General features: G+C 40.1%; 1 protein-coding gene across 1 annotated transcript in view; it reads right to left on the bottom strand.

Annotated features, from left to right (window-relative positions):
• The window catches only part of LOC134349495 (NADP-dependent malic enzyme-like), a 161,458-nt gene that overhangs the window by 31,969 nt on the left and 101,729 nt on the right, over positions 1–27,760 (bottom strand). Inside the window, exons 5-9 of the mRNA XM_063053893.1 lie at positions 27,134–27,295; positions 19,600–19,703; positions 16,587–16,696; positions 2,024–2,121; positions 749–862 (exon numbers count right to left, since the gene is read on the bottom strand). Coding sequence (XP_062909963.1) covers positions 749–862; positions 2,024–2,121; positions 16,587–16,696; positions 19,600–19,703; positions 27,134–27,295 — 588 coding nt within the window. The remainder of the gene's footprint in view (positions 1–748; positions 863–2,023; positions 2,122–16,586; positions 16,697–19,599; positions 19,704–27,133; positions 27,296–27,760) is intronic.

Raw genomic sequence — 27,760 nt, 5'->3', positions numbered from 1 at the left:
TTGAAGCAGACTGCAGCTTCATCCAGTAATCTCAAACATGTTTGTTGGACTAACAACATTCATGTCATGAAAAATGACAAGAGGAGATAATTTTACAAGTTTAATCAAAATGACTCCACCTACCAGCATTGCAACTGCTATACCTTACACAACGTGAACAACATAAGCACCTTCACTGAACTGAAACAGATGGGCCAGTTACTTAGATATTGCAGCCATGAGAGGACAGATGGTGAATACTTAATGATAACTGATTCATTTCCTTGTTTGCAAAAGTTTTTTCCTTTTTCAAATCAGGATTGTTATTCCTTTATTTTTGCACCATTTATTTTAGTAACTTACAGCACTTTATGTCTTTACACTGTACCACTGCCACATAACAAAAAATTTCACATCATGCAAGCCAGTAATAATAAATCTTATTCTTATTCTGAGAAAGAATAGTCTCTACTAATCTGGCTGACTGCATTTCCAATAGTGTTCATGTACTACGGAATCATCTACAATAAGCAGTATCATCACTGTCAGCAAAACCATCCTAAACATGTTGAAAGGCTTGACAGTTCCTCCCATCCTAAAACCTTTAATATCCAGAAGGTCAAGGACAGCAAAAGCAATTTTGTTCTAGGATTAGATAATATGTGATTGTTTAAACACAGTGTTATTTTTTGCTATGTGGCTTTACTCACCCTTAACAACAGTTATCTTTAATACATAACAAATGTAGTAATAATAAAAATATTATTACCTTAACAATAAGGCCCTTTGAGTCCACCATCCAAATCTTTTTCAGAGCTTCTTGCCTTGAGGTTCCATCTTTTTCCATTGCCATCATGATGAGATCTGCAATTCCCATGGCTGCCTGTGATACGTCAACAATACACAACAAGTGATGTAGATTTCACATTTATTGCCAAATTACGAGTACTATTTGACCATTTAAGCTTTACTTTCAAATGAGAGGACTAAAATCATGGACAATTTCACATAATAAATCAATTAACAAAATTGATAACTTTTGCACACATTAACGTACTGATTACAGGTCAATGAGACATTTTCAAAATGTTTTTTTTGGTGCACTAGAATTTTACATGGCAGTACAGGAATTTCTGATACGTTAAAACAAATTTCCATTTACAAAGTGCTAAGTGATGCATTTTGGGAGATGCAACAATGCACAATGAAAAGTGGGAACCTAAGGAGTACTGAGGAAAAGAGAGAGCTTGGTGTACTGTACAAGTCCAAACCTCCCTGAAGGGAGCAACACTGGTAAACAGGGCAGTAAAAAAAAGCTAAATGGGATGCTAATCTTCATTAGCTGGGCCACAGAACATATGAACAGGGAAAATTATGAACAGCTTTGCAAAACATTGGCATGGTTGTATCTGTACTACTGTGTGCAGTTTTTATTTTCACATCAACATTGAAAGGGTGTGTTTGTTCTAGAGAGAGTGCAGAGGAGACTCATCAAGGTATTGACTGGGATGGAGTGTCTCAGTTATCTGAGCACAGACTGGACAGGCTGGGTTTGTTTTCCTTGAAGTGGAAATTAAGGGTGGGATCTGACAGAGAAGTACACAAATATGAGAAGCATAGGTAGGGTAGATGGTAGTAAATTTGTCATTGTTCCAATATTGTCTATAAACAGAGGGCACCAAATTTAAGAGGTTAAAAGTGGTTAGTGCTCGGAACACACTGCCTGAGAAGATGGTGGAGGAAGAGACTGTCACAACATTTTGGTATCCAGAGAAACACTTTAATTGCCAAAAGTGTAGAAGGCTATGAACCAAGTGTTGGTAAATAGGATTAATCTCGATGGGTACTTGATGGTCAGCATAAAAATGACAGTCCAAAGGGCCCATTTCTGTGCCAGATGACTCTATATTGCAAATCCTGAAAGCGATATGAACGCTACAAGTAATATTACAGCAGGTCAAGATATACCCAGCAAATTAACCTCAGAATATAGGAAAGCAAAGAGTTATGATTATATAAAAAAAACAAGAACAAGAAATACAACCTCCCCAGCTCCTTGGAAGACAAATGTATGATCAGAAAGTTTGTTCTTGGTTACTCTCAGTGCAGCCAGTATGCCAGCTACTGCCACTGATGCAGTCCCTGTGAACAAAATACAGTTTTATGAGAAATCAGAAACGTCTTATTGCAAGAAATCTTCAGTACATAAAGCCTGTACTAAGCAAATGCTCTTTAAATATTAATTTAATGCTTACTATTTATTTTTTATAGGAAGAAAAGGATATAGATTGGAGTCAGGATGACGGAGGATCTAAAATAGTGTATCACAGTCCCCACTTAAGTCATGAATTCAAATCCCATCCTTGACTTCTTGTGATTTTTATAAATGATGTATGAGGAAGTGGAAGGTTGGGTTAGTATCTTTGCAGATGATATGAAAGTAGGTGCTGTTGTAGGTGGTGTAGAAGGTTGTGGTAGGTTGTAACGGGACATTGATAGAATGGAGAGATAGGCTGAGAATTGGCAGATGGAGTTCAATCCAGAAAAGTATGAAGTGATACTCTACAGAAGCTCAAACTTGAAGGCAGAATATATGGTGAATGGCAGGATTCTTAGCAGTGTGGAGGAACAGAGGGCTCTTGGTGTCCACATCCATAGATCCCTCAAAGTTCTCACACAAGTTGATAGGCTGGTTAAAAAGGCATATGGGGTGTTGGCCTTCATTAATTGGAGGATTGAGTTCAAGAGTCATGAGGTAATGTTGCAGTTCTGTAAAAGTGTAGATCACACTTGGAGTATTGTGTTCGGTTCTGGTCACCTTATTATAGGAAGGATTTGTAAAGTTTAGAGAAGCAGCTTATGAGATTTACTGGGATGCTGCCTGGATTAGAGAAGATGTCTCATGGGAATAGGTTACACTACCACCAAGAATGCCTACCATTCCATCCGTTGACTGCATTTCAGAAATCTGACCATCTGGCTGTCCTCCCCCACCTACATAGAGGCAGAGACTAAAGAGCAAGGCATCAGAGGTAAGGACAACAAAGAGGTGGGCATGGGAGACAAAGGAATAGCTACAAAACTGCTTCAGCTGGCCCACGTTCAAGTACTTCGAGGGCTTGAATGAACTGGTCGTCACAAATTTTATAAGGGTACTCCTGGACGAGTGTGTCCCCAAAAATTCATTCTGAATTGTCCCCAACCAGAAGCCCAAGATGACCAAAGAGATTTGTGGATAAGTGTGTGCCTATAAAGACTTACTGTACATTCCCAAACCAAAAGCCATGGGTGAACCAGGAAGTATGTCGTCTACTGAAGGCTAGACCTGTGGCATTCAAGTCCGGCAACCCAGGCCTGTACCAGAAAACCAGGTATGATTTGTGGAGGGCTATTTCAAGGGCAAAGGGACAATTTTGAACGAGGTTGGAGGTGATATCAGATGCACGGCAACTCTGGCAGGGACATTACTTCCTACAAAGTGAAACCCTATAGTATGAATGGCAGCGATGCCTCACTACCAGATGAACTCAATGTCTTCTATGCATGCTTCGAAAGGGAGAACACATTTACAGCTGTGAAGATCCCTGCTACACCTGATGACCCTGTGATCTCTGTCTCAGAGACCGAAGTTAGACTGTCTTTAAAGAGAGTGAACCCTCGCAAGGCAGGAGGTCCCGATGCAGTACCTGGCATGCTTTGAAAACCTGTGCCAGCCAACTAGCAGGAGTATTCAAGGACATTTTCAATCTGTCACTGCTATGGGCAGAAGTTCCCACTTGCTTTAAAAAGGCAACAATTATACCAGTGCCAAAGAAGAATAATGTGGGCTGCCTTAACGACTATCGCCCGGTAGCACTCACATCCACAGTGATGAAATGCTTTGAGGGGTTGGTTATTACTAGACTGAACTCCTGCCTCAGCAAGGACCTGGACCCATTGCAATTTGCCTATCGTCCCAATAGGTCAATGGCAGATGCATTCTCCATGGCTTTTCACATGGCTTTAGACCACCAAGATAACACAAACACTTACGTCAGTATGCTGTTCATCGACATTAGCTCAGCATTTAATACTATCATTCTCACAATCCTAATTGAGAAGTTGCAGAACCTGGGCCTCTGTACCTCCCTCTGCAATTGGATCCTCGATTTCCTACCTGGAAGACCACAGTCTGTGCGGATTGGTGATAACATATCCTCTTCACTGATGATCAACACTGGTGCACCTCAGGGTGTGTGCTTAGCCCACTGCTCTACTCTCTGTATACACATGACTGTGTGGCTAGGCATAGCTCAAATACCATCTATAAATTTGCTGACGATACAACCATTTTTGGTAGAATCTCAGGTGGTGATGAGAGAGTGTACAGGAGTGAGATATGCCAACTAGTGGAATGGTGCCACAGCAACAACCTGGCACTCAACGTCAGTAAGATGAAAGAGCTGATTGTGGACTTCAGAAAGGGTAAGACGAAGGAACACATACCAATCTTCATAGAGGGATCAGAAGTGGAGAGAGTGAGCAGCTTCAAGTTCCTGGGTGTCAAGATCTCTGAGGATCTAACCTGGTCCCAGCATATTGATGTAGGCATAAAGAAGGCAAGGCTATACTTCATTAGGAGTTTGAAGCGATTTGGCATATCAACAAATACGCTCAAAAACTTCTATAGTTGTACCGTGAGAGCATTCTGACAAGCCGCATCACGCTCTGGTGTGGAGGGGCTACTGCACAGGACTGAAAGAAGCTGCAGAGGGTTGTAAATCTAGTCAGCTCCATCTTGGGTACTAGCCTACAAAGTATCCAGGGAGCGGTGTCTCAGAAAGGCAACGTCCATTATTAAAGACCTCCAGCACCCAGGGCATGCACTTTTCTCACTGTTACCATCAGGTAGGAGATACAGAATCCTGAAGGCACACACTCAGCAATTCAGGAACAGCTCCTTCTCCTCTGCCATCCGATTCCTAAATGGACTTTGAAGCTTTGGACACAACCTCACTTTTTTTTAAAATATGCAGTATTTCTGCTTTTGCCCACCTTTTTAATAATCTATTCAATATACGTGATTGAATTACTTGTTTAATTATTGTTTTATTTTATTTATTACTATTTTTTTCTCTCTCTCTGCTAGATTATGTATTGCATAGAACTGCTGCAAAGTTAATGAATTTCATGTCACACGCCGGTGATAATAAACCTGATTCTGATTGAGAAATCTGCTGAGGGATAGATTAGTGGCCTACAGAACTGGTGATCCAGGAAAGTACAAGAGGCCCAGGTATGACCTCTGGAAGGCCATCTCATATGGAGAGTACAATTCCAGACTACACTTGAATCAAAGTGGGACACTCGATAATTGCAGCAGGACTTGAATGCCATTACCTCCTGCAAAGTAAAACTAAGCAACATATGTGACAATACGTACTACACACTGGAGGAACTCGGCAGGTCGGGCAGCATCCTCGGAAACGAACAGTCAACATTTGGGGCTGAGATCCTTTGCCAGGACTGAAGAGGGAGGGGACAGGGGCCCTATAAAGAAGGTGGGGGGAGGGTGGGAAGGAGAAGGCTAGTAGGTGCTAGGTGAAAAAACCAGTAAGGGGAAAGATCAAGGGGTGGGGGAGTGGATAAGCAGGAAAGGTGAAGAAGGAATAGGGGAAAGCACAATGGGTAGTAGAAGGAGGTGGAACCATGAGGGAGGTGATAGGCGGCTGGAGGAGGGGGCAGAGTGAAACTGGGTTGGGAGAAGGGAGGGGGAGGGAATTACCGGAAGTTGGAGAATTCAATGTTTATGCCAAGGGGCTGCAGACTACCCAGATGGTATATGAGGTGTTGCTTTTCCAGCCTGAGTTTGGTGGAGGTGCTCGATGAAGCGGTCCCCCAATCTGCGTTGGGTCTCACCGATGTAGAGGAGGCCGCACCGGGAGTACCAGAAGGAAAAGATGACCCCAACAGACTCACAAGTGAAGTGTTGCCTCACCTGGAAGGACTATTTGGGGCCCTGAGTAATTGTGAGAGAGGAGATGTAGCACTTACGCTTACAGGGATAAGTGCCGGGTGGGAGATCTGTGTGAAGGGACATGTGGACCAGGGAGTCGCGGAGGGAACGACCCCTGCGGAAAGCGGAGAGGGGTGAAGAGGGAAAGATGTGCTTAGTGGTGGGGTCCTGTTGAAGGTGGCGGAAATTGCGGAGGATAATGTGCTGGATCCGGAGGCTGGTGGGGTGGTAGGTGAGGACAAGGGGAACTCTGTCCCTGTTGTGTTGACGGGAGGATGGAGTGAGGGCCAAAGTGTGGGAAATGGAGGAGATGTGGGTGAGGGCACCATTGATAATGGCAGAAGGGAAACCACGATCCTTAAAGAAAGAGGACATTTGAGATGCCCTGGAACAGAAAGCCTCATCCTGTGAGCAGATTGGGCGGAGATGGAGGAAACGGGAATAGGGAATAGCATTTTTGCATGTGGCGGGGTGGGAAGAGGTATAGTCGAGGTAGTTATGAGAGTTAGTGGGCCCATAGAAGATGTCAGTGGACAGTCTATCTCCAGAGATGGAGACCGAGAGATCTAAAAAGGAGAGAGAAGTGTCCGAGATAGACCAAGTGAGTTTGAGGGCTGGGTGGAAGTTAGAAGTAAAGTTGATGAAATTGACAAGCTCAGCATGGGTGCAGGAAGCAGCACCAACGTAGTCGTCAATGTAGCGAAGAATATATGTGACAATAATTATTTTGACCGACAGGACACAGAGGCACCTTCACGAACCTCCACAGCTCCTGACGACCCTGTGATTTCAGTGTTGGAGGCCAATGTGAGGCATCATGCAGGAGAGTTTATCCATACAAAACATCCGGTCCAGACAGCATACCTAGCCAAGAACTGAAAACTGTGCTAATTAGCTGGCTGGATCGTTTATGGACAACTTCAACCCCTCAGTTTGGCAGACCGAGGTATCCACTGCTTTTACTCAGGCATCAATTACACGGGTGCCTATGAAGAACATGGTGCCCTGCCTCAATGATCATTATCCAGCAGCACTTACTCCACAGTGATAAAGTGCTTCATGAGGTTAGTCATGAAGCATACCAACTCCTGCCTGAGGAGTGACCTGGATCCACTCCAATTTGCCCATTACCACAACAGGTCAACAATAGAAGCCATTTCACTGACTCTTCACTCAGCTCTGGAATGCCTGGACAATGAGGATGCATACATAAAGATGCTCCTCATTGAAGGCTGAGCTGTAGCCAACACTTCCATCCACTCGAAACTCATCACTAAGCTGTAAGACCTGGGCAACTGGGGATTCTCAATTTCCTCACTGACAGGCCCCAGTTAATACTGACTAACAACACTTCACCATCAGCACAGGTGCACCAGAGGGCTGTGTGTCTAGCTCCCAGCTTCATTCACCTTATATCTATGATTGTGGCTAAGTATAGCTCCAATGTTGTATTTGTTTGCTGATGACACCATTGTTGATGGCCCAATCAGAGGTGGTAATGAATCAGCATATAGGAGGGAGATTGAAAATTTGGTTGAATGGTGTCACAACAACAGACTCACACCTGACATCAGCAAAACTAAAGAGCTGCTTATTGACTACAGGAGGAAAAAGTCAGAAATCTGTAAGACAGTGTTCATTAGGGGATGAAAGGTGGAAAGGGTCAGTAGCTTTAATTCTTTGGCCCCAACATATCAAAGGATCTCACCTGGGGAAAGCACATACTGCAGGTGCCATCACAAAGGCAGCATGGCAGCATCTCTATTTCTTAGAAGTTTGCATAGACTCAGCATGTCACCAAAACTTTGACCAACTTGTACAGGTAAACAGTGCCCAGAAACAGAAAATACCACAGACAGTGGGGGATACATCCCAGTCCCTCACAGGCAAGGCCCTCCCCATCACAGAGTACATTTACATGGAGTTCTGCCACAAACAAGCAGCATCCATCAAAGATCCCTACCATCCAGGCCATGCTCTCTTCTCACGACTACCGTTGGGCAGGAGGTACAGAGCTTTAGAACCCACACCACCAGCTTCAGGAACAGTTATTACTCTACAACCACCAGGCTCCTGAACTGATGTGGATAACTTCACTGAACACACCTCTCAACTGGTTCTATGACCTACAGACTCACGTTTATGTTCTCAGTATTACTTTTTTCTCATTTGCACTGTTGTCTCCTTTTGCACCTTGGTTGTTTGTCAATCTTTGTTTATACAATAGAATCTACAAAAAAATATTTCTTTATCTTTCCTGTAAATGCCTGGAAGAAAATGAACTTCAAAGTAGTATATAGTAACCTGTATGTACCTTGTTAATAAATTTACTTTGAACTTTTGAATGAGTTAGTGAGTTTCTCTTTGGAGCGAAGGAGGATGAGAGGTGACGATGGAGGTGTAGAGAATGATAAGAGGCATATATAGAGTAGACAGTCAGAGACTTTTTCCACAGGGCTGAAAGGGCTATTTGGAGGGGGCAGAATTTTAAGGTGTTTGGAGGAAAACATAGGGTGAACGTCAGATGTAGTAATTACTTTTTACATACAGTGACTATAGAAAGTATTGAACTTGGAAGTTTTCATGTTTTATTGTTTTACAACATTGAATTTGATACTGATCAACAGAAAAGATTCTCTTGTGTCAAAGTGAAAACATATTTGTCTAAATTTTTTTACAATTACTCAACACAAAATAATTGATTGCATAATTACTCACTCCCTTTAAGTCAGTATTTAGTAGATGCACCTCTGGCACCAATTACAACCTTGAATCTGTGGGTCTCTTATCAGCTTTGCACAACTGGACACTGCAGTTTTTTCTCCATTTTTCTTTACAAAACTGCTCAAGCTCTGTCAGATTGTATGGGGATTGTGAGTTAACAGCCCTTTTCAAGTCCAGCAACAAATTCTCAATTGGATTGAGGTCTGGACTCTGACTTGGCCACTCCAGGACATTAACTTTGCTGTTAGTTCAATTTTGGTTTCATCAGACCTCAGAACCTTCTTCCAGCTGACTTCAGAGTCTTCCATATGCCTTCTGGCAAGCTCTAGCTGAGATTTTATGTGAGTCCCCCCTTCTCCCTCGGCCCCCAATTATAATGAATTTGTAATTAATTTAGATCACTTCGTAGAGATCTGTTTTTACTTTGACACAAAAATCTTTTTCTGTTGATCAGTGTCAATAAAGCCAAAATAAATCCACTGTGATTCAATGTTGTAGAATAATAAAACATGAAAACTTCCAAGCGGGTGAATACTTTTTATAGGCACTGTAGAGAGTGATAGGTGCATGGAATATACTACCATGGTGATGGCAGAAACAGATACACAGAACATTTCAGACTCTTTCAGATAAACTCATGGATGAAAGAAAAATGGAGGGCTATGTGGGAGGGAAGGGTTTGATTGATCTTAGAGTAGGTTAAAGGGTGGGTACAAGGTTGCAGGCCGACAGGTCCGGACTGTGCTGTACTGTTTTTTGTTTGATATTCTATGATAACTGGGCAGCACAGTGGTGCAAGCATTAGAGCCATTGCCTCAAAGCACAGAGTACAGAGTTTGCACATTCTCCCTGTGACCACGTGGGCTTCCTGTAGCAGCTTCGTTTATTCCCAAAACCCAAAGGTGTGTAGATTGCTTGGTTCGTTGACCACAGTAAAGTGCACTAGTGTGTAAGTAATTGGTAGAATTAGAGAGGAGGAGATGAGAGTATGGGGGACTGCTAAAATGGGATTGACATAGGGTTAATAGTGATGAGTAGCTGATGGTTGGCAAGAACTCAGTGGGCTTTTATGTACTGTATCTCTCTTTGACTATGAACCTAAGGCTCAGAATCCAAATAAATGGTACTTAGAACTATCACCATGCTTAGAAAGGTAGTCAGGATATCTGGAGTTTCAGGGAGAATGTTAGCACCCAAATCTTCTAACTCAATTTACTGGTCAAACTGACAAAAAAGGTTAATAATAATTTTCATCTAATCTTTGATGAAAATGATGAAATTTCTCATTAGTATGTTAAGCAAGTCATAGGTTTTAAATTAGCTGACAAATCTGGGGTTTGATGTTCTTGTTGCATTTTTGTTTGTTTATGCAGGGAGAGAGGTACTGGGGGGGTGATGTTCTTGTGTTTTGAGCGGGGGATGGGTTGAGGGGGGCTGTTAATTGTGTTGCCGTTCTTTTTTTCCTTGGTTTCATGGCTATCTGGAGAAGAATCTCAGAATTGTATACTTCGATAATAAGTGAATGTTTGAATCCTTTAAATAAATTACTCTCTCAATTTTGCAACCCCTCAATCCCACCTACATCATACACATTGAATATACAGTAGATTCCAGTTCATTGTAACACAGCAGGACAAGTTCATTTTGGTCCAATTAGCTGAAGTTTCCTGGAAATAGTTAATAAGGTATAAAAAGGACAAAACTACCATTTAAATGAGTAACAATTTATGTACTTAAAATGAAATACAGAACAAATTAGAACACTACCACTAACTCTACAGAATCATAAAACTGCATTTAGTTCTAATAGTTATCAATTGAGGAAATCACCCAGTGTATGCAGCACAGCCACTTGGTGCCAATAATGGACTGAGTACATACAATGTTTTTCGATGATTACATCCTACAAATCTTCATTTTCATTGTAACATTCAAATTGATTGTCAATATATCTTCAAGTTCTTCGTAATTCCTAAATTGATGAACTAGTGAAATCATTTCATTTTCACTCCCGCCCATTTCTGGCATCTCCAAGCCTGAATACTTGAAACCCTGGTGAGCAGAACACTTCCGAATTGAATTACTGCTCATTTCTCGCCAACGCTCAGTGATCGCTCTAGGTACAGTGTAGGTTCTTACGACCACACAAGTGCATGTGACCGAGGTTTGTATAAAACTATTTGGCAAGTCTCCTATCCCAAATAAGTGGCAATTAACCAGAATCCACCGTAGATTTGAACTTGGACTTGTATATTTCAAGCTTTAAATATGATTTCAAGTTTCAATGAAAACTTTTTAGGGTAACTCCTTATAGAGTTTCTTATTTCTCTTTCAATATTATCTGCAATTAATTACAGTTTGAATAAAAAGTAATCTAACTTCTTTCTCATATTCAGAGAGGGTGGAGAACATGACAAAGCAAAGAAAGATGCAAACTCCAAAATGTTTGTTAAACATTGCCATCATGTATATTGAAAGCATTCCAAGTTTAGTTAGGCTAAAATTTATGTAAATTCTCTCCACTCCCAACAACACCAATATTATTGAATTTAATGAGTCATATTGTTCTATAATATACAGAGATGCCTGAACAAACTGTGGATTCATTTGGACCAAATTAAATAGACGTTATTACTGAACATGCAAACCAGATGGCTTTATGTGTTTCATACAGGAAATCAATCATCACTGAGTTTTATATTGCTGTTTATATTAATGTATAATAGTTTGCAATTGATAAAAAAATTTTGTCCAACAAAAGAATGCAGTTTTAATCCAGGCAAAATGCTTCTTACTTTTGCTATGCCACTTTCACACAGAAAACACCCGTTTTATATGGGGGCCAAGACATACAAATTTTCACATACCATTAATTCCCAGGTTCCATTATTATCACTTCATCATCACCTTTAATTTGTGCAGACAGCGTTGTGCAGGATGGGAAGAAAAGAACGGTAAACTTGCATGGCTTTGCGACTCCGATGTTCCAGGCTTTTCAAAACCTAGGCTTTATTAGCTCATTTCATATTGGATTCTGCTTCATGGCAGCTTGCCCAGTGTGGCAGAGTCCTGTAAGGGTCGATGTTTCATGAAAGGGCCATGGAATTCTGAATACTTGTGGTTCTCAACATTCAGCAATAAGTACCTCAATCAACTGCCAGTCAGTGGAAAGTGCATACAGGACTGCACCAATCTAAAATATTGAGGTCGAGTTTCCCTCTGTATGAATGTGCAGAAGAGCAAAGTAGCCCCTGCTTCCAAGCATCTATGCCAGGTGTCAACCTGCTTGACTGAAGAATGATGGCTGGTGACTTAGAAAGACGAGCAGCTAGTTCATAACAGGAGCCATAATGCATTAAGGTACAAAATGTTCCTACAAAGTACAAGAAAAGCTCACGTAGCTTAAGCTGATTTCTCCCCTCCTAGAAATTGAAACAAGATAACCCATGTATTAAATTCTGGGTCATTAATAGAAAGACAACCCAAGCATTTCTGGTACTGATGAGAGATGGCTCATTTAACATGAAGAAGAGCCTTTGTCATAGCTGTAACAATAGTTAATATTATGTTACTAAAGGCCAATCAGAAATAAATAATGAAACAGCAACATACACAATGAAATGAGCACTCAACTTATGGTGTCTTATATACACATAATTAGACAGCATGACTATTGCAGATGATTACATTTTGTCATCTGTTCCTCTCATGCAATGTTTATCCAGCTGACTTATTTATTACCATACTCTTTGCTGATCACATAATGTCAACACAAATGGAAAAATTTGGCAGAAATGCTGGTGGACAGGAACTAAACTAATAGGTTAGTGGGGGAGGATAACAGTATACAAGAATGGGAAAATGTAATGCCTGTGATCCTTTGAGAACTGAAAGATGAGTGATGCAGAGAGTACCTCAGGTTGTACTGAGAGCTTTGACTGCTAGGGAGAGTTATCAGGCATGAGAGGACGTAGTTTTTCTTCCTTTATACTTTGTCCCACAGTCCTCAACAGCCTTCAGCTGTCAGGTTTCCTGACACTATACAATCCCAGCTGGCCATTGTCAAATCTGGGAGAAATTTTAAATCAGGCATATCTCGTTGAAATATCTAAAACAGAAAAGAGGTAACTTTGAAGTCACTGGATTCAGATCAGCTATTTCAAAAATGCTTTACTTCCAATTTGACACAATCATACTCATTCTTCGGATTAAAGTACCCTACAAGTCTGATTGGCTTGATTATTTCAGGGGATTTACTTTCCAAAGGTTTACCAAAGCCCTAACATAGGAAGGTGAGAGTAGACAGGAAATGAAGACTGGTTTCTATCTGCTCTGTCACCTCGGGAGTGAAGGAAATAGATGTGGAAGAAAGTGAAATCTACTGCATGCACATGGACTCCATTCAAAACCCTGACACTTACCTAAATTCCTAACACCTCCACGATATTCATTAATTCTATATATTAATTCGTTAATTCTATGCACTGCTTGTCCTTCTACCATTGGTCTACTGTACATCTCCTCTTCACTCTCCCATCTTCAGCTGCAGAACATTTGGTGTCTGAGGTCCTGACTAAATATCCTTGCTTTCATTCGCTCTTCACCTTCATCTGGATCAATTCTTTAATCCTTGCTATCAATATAGCAGACCTGGTTGGTGGCCTAGTGGCATCAGTGCCAGACTTCGGGACGATAGGTCCCGAGTTCGAATCCAGCCTGCTCCTCTGCACACTTTCCATCCGTGCTGGGTTACGAGCCGGTGATCTCTTTGGAAACTCACCCGGCAAACCACTGCTGTAACTTGCCTCGTACGCAGTTCCCCACTATGTCAGAGAGGCATGGAGGGAAATCATCAATCGTCCTCCTGATGCGACCTATCAATATAGCAATTCTTACTAGCTCAATTTCTGATAAGTTTCATTTCAATGATGCGCTCATTCATCAATAATTTGCAAATTTGGTACACTTGATGTATTCTCCCGAATGCAAATTGAAAGTTTCCCTATTATGGCAGCAAAGAATCCAAACGGGAACCAGAAAAGATTCCACAATCTCTCAGGTTTACATGGCCACCTAAAATATGTGAAATCCCAGTTTCTCCATTTTTATCAGTGCCAGGATGAACTTGCCCGTGATGGGGAGATTGAGAGTTGTTGTACCATCCAAGTTGAAAACTTGAAGGAGCTACACGTCAGCCATCTAGGGGTGGTCAAAATGAAAGTGTTGGCACAAAGTTTTGGCTGGTGGCCTGGGATTAATCAACAAATCAAACAGCGTGCCATGCACCGCTCAGGATGCCAAAACATCCAAAAGATGCCAAAAGCAGCACCTCTCCATCCTTGATTGGATGCCTGCATTGTCCTGTAAGAGGATTCACATGGATTTTACCAGACCATTCATTTGCACAAATTTCTTCGATGCAACTACAAAGTGGCCAGAAGTGTTCCCAATAGCCTTTACTACAGCCTCCAACACTGTTGATATGTTGAGAAGCCTCTTCTCAAGGACTGGTATTGCAGAACACTTACTCAGTAACAATGGAACAAAGTTAATGTGGAACAGTTTCAGTCATTCCTGGAATAAGACATATTATATCTGCACCGTACCACCGAGCTACAAATAGATAGAAAGATTTGTCCAGATTGTAAAGAAAGTACTGCGAGCAATGTCAGCATAGCACACTGACACTGAATCAGAAGCTCACCAATTTCCTTCCTTGCACATCGCAGTTCAGCACACTCCACAATCAACGACTCACCAACTATGCTGTTCCTGGATTGACCATTGCGCTCATGCTTGAATCTCCTCAAACTCAATCTCAGCAGGATAAACAGCTGAGACAAGTTAAAGGCTCCTCAGACAAGGAGCCCTTACTCCTGGGCAAGCAGTTCTGGCGAGGAATCACAGAAGTGATCAAAGGTATGTATTTGGACAGATTACGGACAGAACTGGGGTAGTCTTCTACACAGTGGAGGTTACGTCTGATATCATCTGGCGATGACACATCGATCAGCTGGGGACAGCAGAGTTAACTGTTGGAGAAAAAAAGTGGCTAGAACTGTCAAAATCATTTCAGAGTTAACTCCTACAACCACTACGGGGGAAGCCTCAGAACCCGAGATTGTTTCAAGCCACAAGTCTCACTCGCCAAGCTGAGTGACTTCCTTTTCAAGAATGATATTATCCCACAACAGTAAGAAATCCTCCACATTGATTAAAGTTTTAGGCTTGAATGGGACTATTTTCAATTTACTATGCTGTGGTAGTCGTACGATATACAGTAGTGTGAGAAATTCTGAGGCACATATACAAAGCTAGGGTGCCGAAGACTTTTGCATAGTACTGTAGTAATTTTATGTATTGCACTGTACTGCTGCCCTAAAAACATACACACACACATTTCATGACATATGTGAGTGATGATTCTGATATGGGTCTCTTTTGTGGACTGAGAATGGGAAGAGGGCAGGGAGAGGGGAATCATGGTTGGAAAAGGGGAAGGGAGAGGGGAATCGTGGTTGGGAAAGGGGAAGGGAGAGGGGAGGGAGCAGGAAGCACCAGAGAGACATTCTGAAACGATCAATAAACCAACTGTTTGGAATTAAATGACCTAGCCTGATGTCTCAGGGCTAGGCTTGTCTGCACCCATGCCACACCCCCCACACCCACCCCTTGCATTCCTTCTCTGCCAGCTGTCCCAAACCCCCTCCCACAGCACTCCACCCTCACCATTCCCAACATCCATTGCTCCCACCAGATCTTCAAACTCGCTCTCCGCTCCACGTTGACATTTTCTTTCTGCAGTACTGTGCAAAAGTCTCAGGCACTCTAGCTGTAGAAAGAAAATGTTTTCGACCACCAGGGGAAAAAAAATTAAATGATTGAACAACTTAAGTAAATGTTTAACAAAAACATATACGACTGTTACAGAGAAGGTTCACCAGCGGTATCTGATTCCACAGCTCCATTCAATAGAATGAATGGAAACAGATTTTTGGTGATTTTATTTTAGTATCAAACGCCAAAATGCCACATGTGAATTACCAACAATTCTAATCTATTGCATTGGAGCAGTGAACCACAATCTTGAAAAATATTTTCCTTATCTTAGGTCAAAATATTTGCTGTCATTCAAAAGAAAAACACTGCACATGCTAGAAATTTGAAACACAAATCAAAACATTGGAAATATGCAGCAGTCATACAATAGAGATGGAGAGAGAGAGAGATAGTTAATGTTTTAAATACTGATGAAAGGTCGTCGACCTGAAACATTAACACTGCTTCTCTTTTCATGGATCCTGCTTCAGTAATGTAAGTATTCTTGTTATAAATATACCAGTCTTTAAATACTTAATTTCTTTTAAGTTCCTATCATTAGATCTTGTTTCATTACAGTTCTCCAAAACGAGTTGGGTACATTTTAGTTGTGTTCTTCAACAACTTCCACGAAGAAAGAACTATCATTTCTTCAACAATTAGCAAAATGCCAATGATGCCACTGTGAAGTAGGAATGTGCCACTTCTGGGTATCGATTGAAGTATTTCAGAAAGGAAAATTTACTACTTACTTGGCTGGTTGTGAAGTGCACACATGCTCATATGTCAGAAGTACCCAAACATAAAAATGCCCTACGTAAATTCTTTCCAAAACATGGAAACCTGCACAGACACTTTGGATCCAGAGTGGTGGGTTCTTTTTTGACTATATTTGGTGGTATTTTGGCACCAGGATTTGACAGAGTTATATCAACAAACAGGTCCACATGATTTATATCAACAAATAAGATTTGAAATATTAACTAGTTCATTGCTGCTCAACTATTTGAAGGGATATTTACTTAACTGACAGTTTATAAAATTGCAAATTTCACCCAGCACCACATACCTTGTATGTCATCATTAAAAGTGAGGTACTTCTTGCGATATTTGTTGAGAAGGCGGAAAGCATTGGAGTTTGCAAAATCTTCAAATTGAACGAGACAGTTCATTCCATACCTTAAATATAATGAAATAGATCAATACCCCACATAAACTATATCAGCGAAACAAAACCAAATGGTAACAGAACATCACATTTACCTGAAACAAGACACTAGGTGCATGGCCTCCATGTACTTAAGTTATTCTTTGATAAATCTGGCATAAATGAAAGAACTCAGCATTTCATTCAGGATATGCCAGGGATCTGATGGGAAACTAATTGCTGAGTATGTCTATATTTTTTTTATTTTATATATATATATATTTGTGTGTGTGTGTGTGTGTGTGTGTGTGTGTGTGTGTGTCTGTGTGTGTATACACACATACATACACATATACATATACACATATACACACATACATATATACACACATACATACACACATATACATACACACACATATATACATATACACACACACACACACACACACACACACACACATATTCACTCACTCACTCCAAGAATAAGCTGGAAACCTACAGTCCCGTGAGCCTGATGTCAGTTGTGGGTAAATTATTGGATGCCACTTTAAGGGACAGGATATACAAGTATTAGGAATAGTCGACATGGCCTTGTGCATGGTAGGTCATGTCTAACCATATTTATAGTGATATCCAAGGAGGTTATGAGGAAGGTTGATGAAGAAAAGGTGGTGGACATTGTTGAAAGGGGCTTTAGCAAAAGTCTCACATAGGAGGCTGGTTGAGAAGGCTGTTACTTGGCATTCAGGATGAAGTAGGGAATTGGATTTAATGTTGGTTTAGTGGGACAAGACAGACAATGGTAGTAGCTGGTTGTCTCTCTGACTGGAGGCCTGTGACTACTGTGCCACAGTGATTGGTGCAGGATCAGTCATTATTTATTACCGACAGTAATAATTTAGATGATAAAGTGGTAAAATGGATCAGCAAATTTGCAGATGATGCCAAGATTAGGGGTGCAGTGGACATGAAGAAAGGCTATCAAAGTTTCCAGTGTGATCTGGACCAGCCGGAAAAATGGCAGATGATATTTAATGCAGACAAGTGTGAGGTGTTGCATTTGGCAGGACAAACCAGAGTAGGACTTACACAACGAATGTTGCAAGGACACACTGACCCGAGTTATTGGGAAAAGTTGAATAGGTTACTACTTTATTCCCTGGAGCATAGGAGAATGTCAGGAAACCTTATAGAGGTATACAAAATAATGAGGTGTGTAGATTGGGTAAATACATGCAGGCTTTTCCCCCTGAAGTTTGGTGAGCCTACAACTGGAGGTTGTAGGCTTGTGGTAAAGGGTGAAAAATTTAAGTTGAACCTGAGGGGTAACTTTTTCACTCAGAGTGATACGAGTGTGGAACAATCAGCCAGGGATAGTAGTGGATGTAGGTTCAATTGCAACATTTTAAGTGAAGTTAAACGGCTATGGTCCTCATACAGGCAAAAGGGACTAGGCAGAAACAGATACTCATTGACTAGATGGGCCCACATTTAGCAATAGGACAAATTAATTGTGAGAAATTGCCAAATGATAACATTGTTGAAAACATGTCCTGCCAATAATGGTGGATTTTAATGCAAGACCACCAGAAGTCAAATAGAATAGATTGAATCAATTAACCAGCTGGATTCACCAGGCTTTCTGATGACAGATCCCATCTGAGCAGTTTTCCACACTGTCAGATAGATATATAGCCCAAAAAGAAAAAGAAGTGGTCAGTACTACAGAAAGGAGCTTGGTTCATAACCTTTGGTGCAACTTGTATACTCAGAATTTTCATGAAGTACCCTGAAATAAACTGAACTGAAACAAAAACAGAATTCTGTGATGGTAGAGATTTTAGAGGAGACCGAGACAGAAAACCCATGGTACTTTTGCCTGAATGTGATGATGAACACTCTATGCTGGTCTTTTGCACTCATGTTGGCATTGCTATTATTGAGGATAGGAGCACTCCATCTCCTGTTTAATGTTCCATGTCCATTATTCCTTAGGTGTGCAGACAATATGAAGTTAAGTTTTTCACTGCACCTCAGTACTTATGACAATACGAAAAAATGATTCCAAGTCCAATGTGGACCTTTGATCTGATCAGGTCTTTTGGTTCAGGCTACAGCATGCTGCATCCATTGTTTGGCTTATAAAACATTCTGGCATAATACTTATATATACAATAAATTTAACTTCAACTTTGTTGCACATAACACTGTACTGCAGCTTCTGCATACTGGGTAATCATTTAAAGAAAAAATGCTGATGTGACAGCATTACTTATAGGGGTAATGTAAAATAAAACAATTCCCTCATACTGATATTCTCAAGACCTAGCATGGGTGCAGTGTGGCAGTAACATCCTTTTCTGGACTCTGTCAATTTGGTCAGTAGAAACATTTCTCAGTGAATCCCATTCTGCACCATTTCTTCTCCACATTTCTTCCAAACGGTGTTCAAACAAACTCATGAGTTTAGAGTTAACTGCCAGCGGTAATATACAGAAGATTTCCTTGCCTAATCAGATGCCACAAGATTGAGGAATGCAGAGTTAGTATTAAAAACTCCAAGGATCACTGCTCCAGAATACATAACATTGCATTGCCATCCTTGGTGAGTTTATCTGGCCAATTGGGCATAATCTAACTAAGGATATTCTGAAGGAGTATGGGACACAATATACAATTCTTCAAGTAAAACAATATTGCTATTATTTAACTGGCCTGAACTGAAGTCATCCCAACTTAGGCACAAAAATCCCAGATAGTCTTTGATAAGAATTTATAGAGTCAACTCGACTGAATATGATTTTGCTATGTCCCAACCCAATGCGCAGCTCATTACTGACTGGTTTATCCAGTTTTAAACAGCAACTTTGACCAAACAATTGTATTACAGACAATTTTCTCCAAGGAGAAAATTTGGGCTACAACATCCTACCTGTCTGTAACTGCTTGCATGAACTCGTCAATCAATTCATCATAGGCCTGCCCACGGACACGCTTGTGTTTCAATCCAATATAAAGTGGGTCATTGAGGAGTGTCTGGAAAAGATTGTACTGTTATTTTTATCCATACTCACCACTTACCCCCTTTGCATTCTTCCATTTCTCTTCTGTTGTAAACAATTACTCCTTGTATTCTTATACTTCCAAGATAGCAAAGAGGGGAACAGTTCTCAATTTTAAAGAAAGATGACATCAAGGTTTCCAGACTTAGATTTGTCATCATGTCGACATTTATATCCGATTGCGTTGTCAATATACAAAAATGGGAAACTTCTCCAAGTCTCAATTTTGGTATTACCAATGTTTGAATGAAGACTCCAGAGGAAAGATAAAATATAAATTATTTGCAATCTCTAATATTTCTTTAGTGGATTTGAATGTAAGAGTGATTTGCAGAATGGTGTGGTTGGCATCGGTTTTCTTTCCATGAGACATTCCAGATTTAGGAGTCCGTCATTTTATGTATTATGAAAATAATTAGCCAAGTGGATTTAATTACAAAAATTTTCAAATATGAATGAAAAAAACTTTAGTGATTAGAGAAATTATCCATATAAAATTCTTCCTGTAGTCATGCACCCTAGATCTTCACATTATACATTAGCAAGTACGCAAATTACGTTCCAATTATTTGCTGCCTCCATGTTCCAGAGAACCCTGAAGCTGGATGTTCTTCGTCTGACTATGTGTGGTTTCTTGGAATGAAGTTGGCATGTTCTATTTCTGACTCTAGTTCCTAGAGCCCTAGTTCCTCGACTTACAAAACTGTACTGGATGGTAGACTGACTGACAAGAAGACATTAGCAGCATGCTGTGAAGTTCTAAAATCTACAATTTACTTAACAGTGGAGCAGCCCTATTTACTCAAAGCCATTTCAGAACAGAGGGCTGCTACTTATTACAGACATACATTGTATTAGTCATTTCTTAGTAACAATAGGAAGAGGCCTGTTGAAGTTACCAATAGCCTCTACTAATGAAAAGGCTTACTAACATGAAAGAGCATGTGCAACAGAAACTACTTTTAGGCCTCACATATAATGGCCCTAAAAATTGACTCCTGCATTACAAGCTGGAGAATGGCTAAAAATTAAAAATGACAAAACATATCCTCCATTGTCTGTGCAGACACTTAACTATTTCCATGCCAGTGGGTTCAAGGCATGAAAGTATCCAGCACGGAGGGAGGAAGGAGGCAGTTATTATAGACATCGGGTTCTCAAGGCCTTAGTGAATTTTGTATAATTAACTGTTAGTGAAATGGAGGTCTGAGGTGCTGAGGCCTTTTTAAGAATCCCCTCTGATGTGAAGGGTAGAAGGGTTTCCCTAATCCCTCAAAAAAAAACTTTTCTATTTACCATTGATTTTTTTTTAATTTACGTACCACAACTGATATCCATTCCTATCCCCACCAACTTACCCACTTATCATGCTGACACATAGCTTCTCACTGGGCTCTCATTATTAGAGCGGATACAAGTGTGAAAGGAAAGAAGATGTAAAGCAATTTCATGCCCTGAGGCCTGCTAGGTTTTCACTGGGGTACTGTGCTTCCAAAATATTCTTGTTTCACTCTCACCACTGGGACAGGTCAACGGTTCCTCAATTCATACATTCTTCAACGTATTTAAGCCACAATGTTTTTTTAAAGAATGTTGTGAACAACAAAAAGTAACAAACTATAAGCCTGCGTTTTCTCTAAAGTTTCTCCTTTGATTAATCTCTCCAATAATCCAACTTGGTAGGGTTCTCCAATACATGAAGCACATTTCAAACAAATAATTTTCCAAATAATCAACACACAAGGAGTTGTGCAATTACCATACAGACACAAGCCTTGCCCCTTTTTATCTACACAGCCCATTTATATCAAATGAAAACACACCATCGCTTTCTGCATGTACAGGAAGTTTCCCTGACATTAAGTTAAAGACAAGCAAAAATATCTTTCAATACAAGATAAAATAAAATTGAGAAGTTGCTTTACTCTTATTTGGATGAGCATCACCCCAACAATGTTTATGAATTCCCGTCCCCATTTCGACACGTTGGTCCATGGCCTCCTCTACCACCACGACAAGGCCACTCTCAGGTTGGAGGAGCAACACCTCATATACTGTTTAGGTAGCCTCCAACCTGATGGCATGAACATTGATTACCACCCCACCTCCCCCCACCTCTTCTTCCATTCTCCACCCTGGCCTCTTGCCTCTTCTCCTCACTTGCCCATCACCTCCCCTTGATGCCCCTCTGCCTTCCCTTTCTCCCATGGTCCACCCTCCTCTAACTGATTCTTTCTTCTCCAGCCCTTTGCCTTTTTCACCTATCATCTCTCGGCTTCTTAGTTCATCCTCCACTCCTCCACTCAACTGGCTTCATCTATCACCTTCTAGCTTGCCCTCCTTCACCTTCCTTTTTTTATTCTGGCATATTCCCTCTCTCTTTCCAGTCCAGATGAAGGGTCTCAGCCCGAAACATTGACTGCTTATCCATTTCCACAGATGATGCCTGACCTTCAGCATTTTGTGTGTGTTGCTCTGGATTTCCAGCATCTGCAAGAACTCGTATTAATGTTTGTGAAGGTTCAATAAAAAAATCAAAAGCTAAAGAATATTGTTGTCAGGTGAGTAAATTCTGCAATGACAGGAGAGTCATAGAAGAATGCTTCAGTGGGGTGAGAGGGATCTAGCAAATTCTGGAGTAACATCAAAAAGGGTTTCTTAGCACTAAGAATGATTAACTTCTGGAAATATCAGATCAGTAGGCCTCAAGGCACATAACCTACAATCATAATAGTAATAAGAGAAAAGACTAGTGAAAAGGTGAGGCTGCAAAAAGCATGTTTACTGTGCAAAAAGCCACAGAAAACCTCAGGGCTGAGCAACATGCCCCTGGCCCAAGTTTGCCAGGGATACTTCATGAGCAACAATACTTTACTATTTTGTCTAGGAATACTGGTTGTCAAACAATTACTTCTCTGTTTGGGTAGTTCTTTGTTTCATGGTACTGCACTGTTGTTCAAGACTTTTGAACTGGATTTTAAAAAATTGACCTGAAACATTAACTCTGTATATCTCTCCACAAATACTGCCTGACTTGCTGAGTATTCACAGAATCATTGTCTGTATCACACTTATTTAACACCATGAATTTTAAGCTAATTTTGGGCAGTTCCTTTTGATCTTCATTGGACCTTTATTTCTATTGAAGTTAAAACAAATCTAACATTTGTAGTAATATTTCCTTCATTTTAGTTCTATTTTTCTTTGTCAGTTCTACAGATCACAGCCCACCTTCATTTTCACATTTTGTTTCTGCAGCTTAAAATGTTCAACAATGCATCCTCAGTGAGCACACCTGGATTATTAAGGAGAATCCCTTATGACCTCTGATGCTGAAAGCTGCACCTATTTGGTCCTTGATCAAAGTCATCCTCTCCTCCACAGCCTTGATTTTCTGAGGGTGCAATCTGTTCCAAATTGTTATCATCTATAAATAACTATTGGCCTCTGAAAATAATGACCTGGAAGGCCAGATAACTCTCTGCTGTGCTGTAGATATCTAAGATACAACACTTTCATTTGTGCCTCAGTCTTGTAAAAGCCAAAGTTAATTTAATGATTTCATTTTGATTGACTTACTTACCCGGAAAATACTTGTGTCTGATTGAACCTCAAGACTGTGCTTTCTCTGCAAGAAAGCTCTTCATTTCACTGGTCTCTTATAGATATTACTACACAGAGCATTCAACAAGATAGTAAACTGTCTATAGAGTACATCGAATAGCATTGTAAGAGGCCAGAAACGTGATCAATTCTGTACCCAACATGGAAGAAACTGAAACTACCCGTGATGATATCAGGAGATGCTTAAAATACTGGCATATACCGTATACAAAGCTAAAAGAATACAAATAATTTAAGGAATAATTTTTAAGCTAGCAAGTTACATTTGAAGAGATAATCATGAAGTCCAGAAGTATTTGCAGCACCTGAAATTACACTATTTCTAAAACTATACACATAAGTATTTGAGCAGAATCATTCTTACACGGATTTAATGAACAACTTGATGTAAAAGAATGTATTGCCTAGCTCTTTTAGATATGAAGTTACGCTATGATAGTGCTTCTATTTTGTTTCCTTCCATCAAGCACTAGCTCATTTACCTGATTACCAAATGCAAAATTTGCCATAAACTAGCATTTTTATACTCTATTTTTAACATTGCAATTATACAAAACTCTATTTTCAAAAACAAGAAGGTTACATACACGTATGCATACCCAAAGGTTGAAACTTGGTAGATTTATTAAAACAACTTTAAGTTTCTCAAAAAAACAACCAGCTTTAAAAAACAAATCACATCTCGGAGTAATCAGATTTTAACTAACTGAAATATATCAGTAATAATACATATGATTCACTTCTAAAGACTGCATAAACTATTCTCCCATTATATCAGAATATAGTAGTCAGTTTCTTAGTAATTAAGACAAAAGTCAAAATGCTCCAATTCAAACTTAAAGTGAAGTTTGGCCCAGGCTGGCCAGCAATGTTACGTTTTAAAGCTAGCACCAAACACAAGCGGCACTTAAAAATGCTACAACTGTTTTGTCTTGGTCACGCAGATTTCTGCCAAGTTACACTGAAAGCAACAGGATGAAGTGAAGCTGAATGAAGACTCTCGGCCACTATTTCCATATTGTTTTAATTTCACTCTTGAGACAAAAGGTCTCTTTGCAGATTCCCAAATTACAATTGTTTGAACAGAAAATTGCTAATACAAAGCTGGAAATGACTGGTCACGTGAGGAGCACATATGGAATTTAATGACTAACTGACATTACCACAAATCTATAGTTGTTAGAATGTGAAATCACTCCCCACTATCAAACCTAATGCTTCATAATGCCATGACAGACACAATTCATATCATGCCCCCCCATAAGTTTCACCCCTGCTATATTGAAAGCAGTGAACTGACAGCTAAAAAAAATGCATAAAACCTTTGTGACACCACGAGTTATCCACTCTCTAGTCTTATTTTTCAGTACATAGAGGGGGTTATCACGTTAAGTTAACACCATTAATGAATTCTGTGCAGACTACACTACAAAGTTGGCAATTGGGCAGATTGTGGAGAAACTGATGTATTTTCTGATGCCAGAAGTTAACTGACAAGGACGTGAATGCCAGGGTTAATATCACTAAGTTTTGACAATTTTGTACAATATCCCAGGGCTGTACAGTTTATTGGAGGCATTCATGTTGTCATATTCATTAAAGTCACACTGTGTACGCATGAACATACTTACAAGACCTCACTAAAGTTAATATGATCTTTACCACTGTCACAGTTCTGTTAAAGTAAATAATTTTCCCTTAGTTTAAGTACTACACCAATTGACATCGATTTCAGTGTTTGCACACTGGGGTACTTTATCATCAGAAAGAACAAATTTGTATCAGTATTTGAAATCAATACAAATTCATACAAATTGAAAACATCTGTGCAGGGAACCGGCAATAATTTTATCATGGTCGTATTACAGTATTTTCCATTGTACTTGATAACAGATGGGAATAATAGATCATATTTTCAATGACCTTTGCCAGAAAAATACAATCCAACTCCCTGGAAGCTATCAACTCTCCATGTGTTAAGGAAAGAATATGACCCTGAAAGGTTCCAATGACTTAAGCTGTGTTCAATCCAAAAAATGTCACAACCATGTTGTGGGTCACAAAGTTAATTATTAAAATGAAATCTAATATCAACCTTAATTATCAAAAACTTAACTCAAATATTACCAGCTTTATATTTCCTAATAAAGTAATGGGGCAGAATCCCACTAAAACCAAACACACTGCATTTCCCACAGAAAATACACACAAAACGCTGGAGGAACTCAGCAGGCCAGGCAGCATCTATGGAAAAGAGTACAGTTGATGTTTTGGGCTGAGAACCCCCAGTAGTTCCGCTGAAGGGTGTTGGCCCAAAAAGTTCACTGTACTCTTTTCTATAGATTTCCAGCATCTGTAAACGTTCTCTTGTTTGTTTCTGGAAAATGCAGAGATTGTGTTCATGGCAACTACTGCTAATTCAGCCAACTACTGAACTCAGTGCAAGAAACCAAATGAAATATTCCAATATTATCCAAAAGCTTTGGAATTTGCATGTAGCCCTGCCCAAGCTTTCTCTGGAGAGCAGCTTTATGTTTATTATTTTCCTTTTAATAGATGCCATTACACCCCTACTCACCTTTGTTTTACACTAGCAACTCAGCAACACTAGCAACAAAGTGTCAAGGAAGATTGAAATCAACATGGTCGACAGCAGAAGACGAGTAGGTGTTCAGTGCCACTTACCTGCATGTGACCAGTCTCTCTGTCGCTCTCCTCCAGGAGGAAGGTGCCTGCACACATGAACGGTCTCTCTCGCCCTCTCTCTTGATGCTGCTGGAGTCCTGTGCCTTGGACAAGGATTAATTGATGCAGTTTGTGGACTGGACTCTAAGTTCACATCATGATTGTTTCTGGCTTCTGGTTGCACCTTTTTTTCTTGCTATTTTGATCAAGGCAGACCAGCTCTGTGGCCTGCCAGGCTGAACTGAACTGAATATGCCTGGGCTCTTGTGATGACTTGGAGCTCTGGCGTTTTATATTTTGCTCTTTTTTTGCTGTTTGCGTGATTTGTTCTTTTTTTTTGCGCTTTGGAGGTTTGATGTTTTTCTTTGAATGGTTTCCATGATTTTCTTTGTTTCGCAGTTGTCTGTGGGACTTCGCATCTCAGGGTTGTATACTGCATAAGCACTTCGATAATAAATGTACTTTGAATCTTTTTGTCACCGTGACAGGTTGTATCCTGAACTTTAATTGCCAAATCCATATTTCAAATTAAAACATAAAAACTCTTTTACTCCATCAAGTGAAGATCTAAAGGGCACTGCTTGTCCGATGTCTTTCCCGTGAATCTTAGAATTCACGAGCAGAGAGCAGACAAACAAATTTCTTTTGTTGCAAGCAGTTTCCAGGGAGAATAATTAAAAAGGAAAACAGGAAGCAGAAAATTGAAAAATAATCTTTTCTACTGATACTGTATCTGTGTGACTGAAAAGTACAGACCCAGTAATCCCACTGCGTAATACCTCTGCATGCTTATTCATGTTTTTGAAATCGCTCTGGTCCATCACTGTCCACAAGCCTCAGATTTAAAAGGTTGAACTTCCAAAACGATAAAGATTCATGAAATAAACTTCTTTAATTTCTGTTCAACTTGCACACATTGACTTTCTCCTTAACTATAAATCTGCTGCTATGTCCACATAGTAAACCCATTACTTGCTTGATACGTCTCAAAGGCAAAAAAAGACAAGATTTTCAAAAATTATTTTCTTTACTGTTTATTTCTATGAATAACCCAGAAGCAACTTTTATTCTTCAAAAAGGAATGGAACAGCTTACCTCATTGTCTGTACCAACATCAAGAAGCACAGGAAGGCAATGCTGTGGATTCACACCTCCACAGGCTGTGTAAAGAGCAAGTTTTCCCACCGGAATTCCCATTCCATAGCTTCCAAGATCCCCAAGACCAAGAATACGTTCACCATCTGTTACAACAATAGCCTTAGAGAAATGGGAGAAAGGAACATGGTAAGGTTTCATTTCATTAAAGCTTTGGCTTCAAAAACAGCTGATGATCTTCATGAACAACAATAACTAGCTAGCAGAGAAATAATAGTCATTATTTCAACAACTGGCATATAATATTTTAATACTCCACATTAATATACAGTGGCATGCAAAAGTTTGGGCACCCTGGTCAAAATTTCTGTTACTGTGAATAGCTAAGTGAGTAAAAGATAACCTGATTTCCAAAAGGCATTAAGTTAAATATGACATATTTCTTTAATATTTTAAGATTACTTTTTTATTTCCATCTTTTACAGTTTCAAAAATAACAAACAAGGAAAAGGGTCCAAAGCAAAAGTTTGGGCACCCTGCATGGTCACTACTTAGTAACACCCCCTTTGGTAAGTATCACAGCTTGTAAATGCTTTCTGTAGCCAGCCAAGGGTCTTTCAATTCTTG

The sequence above is a fragment of the Mobula hypostoma genome, chromosome 7, assembly GCF_963921235.1.
Source record: "Mobula hypostoma chromosome 7, sMobHyp1.1, whole genome shotgun sequence".
NCBI classification, from domain to species: Eukaryota; Metazoa; Chordata; class Chondrichthyes; order Myliobatiformes; family Myliobatidae; genus Mobula; species Mobula hypostoma.
The sequence above is the reverse complement of the archived record's forward strand: the minus strand, read 5'-3'. Positions and strand labels throughout refer to the sequence as shown.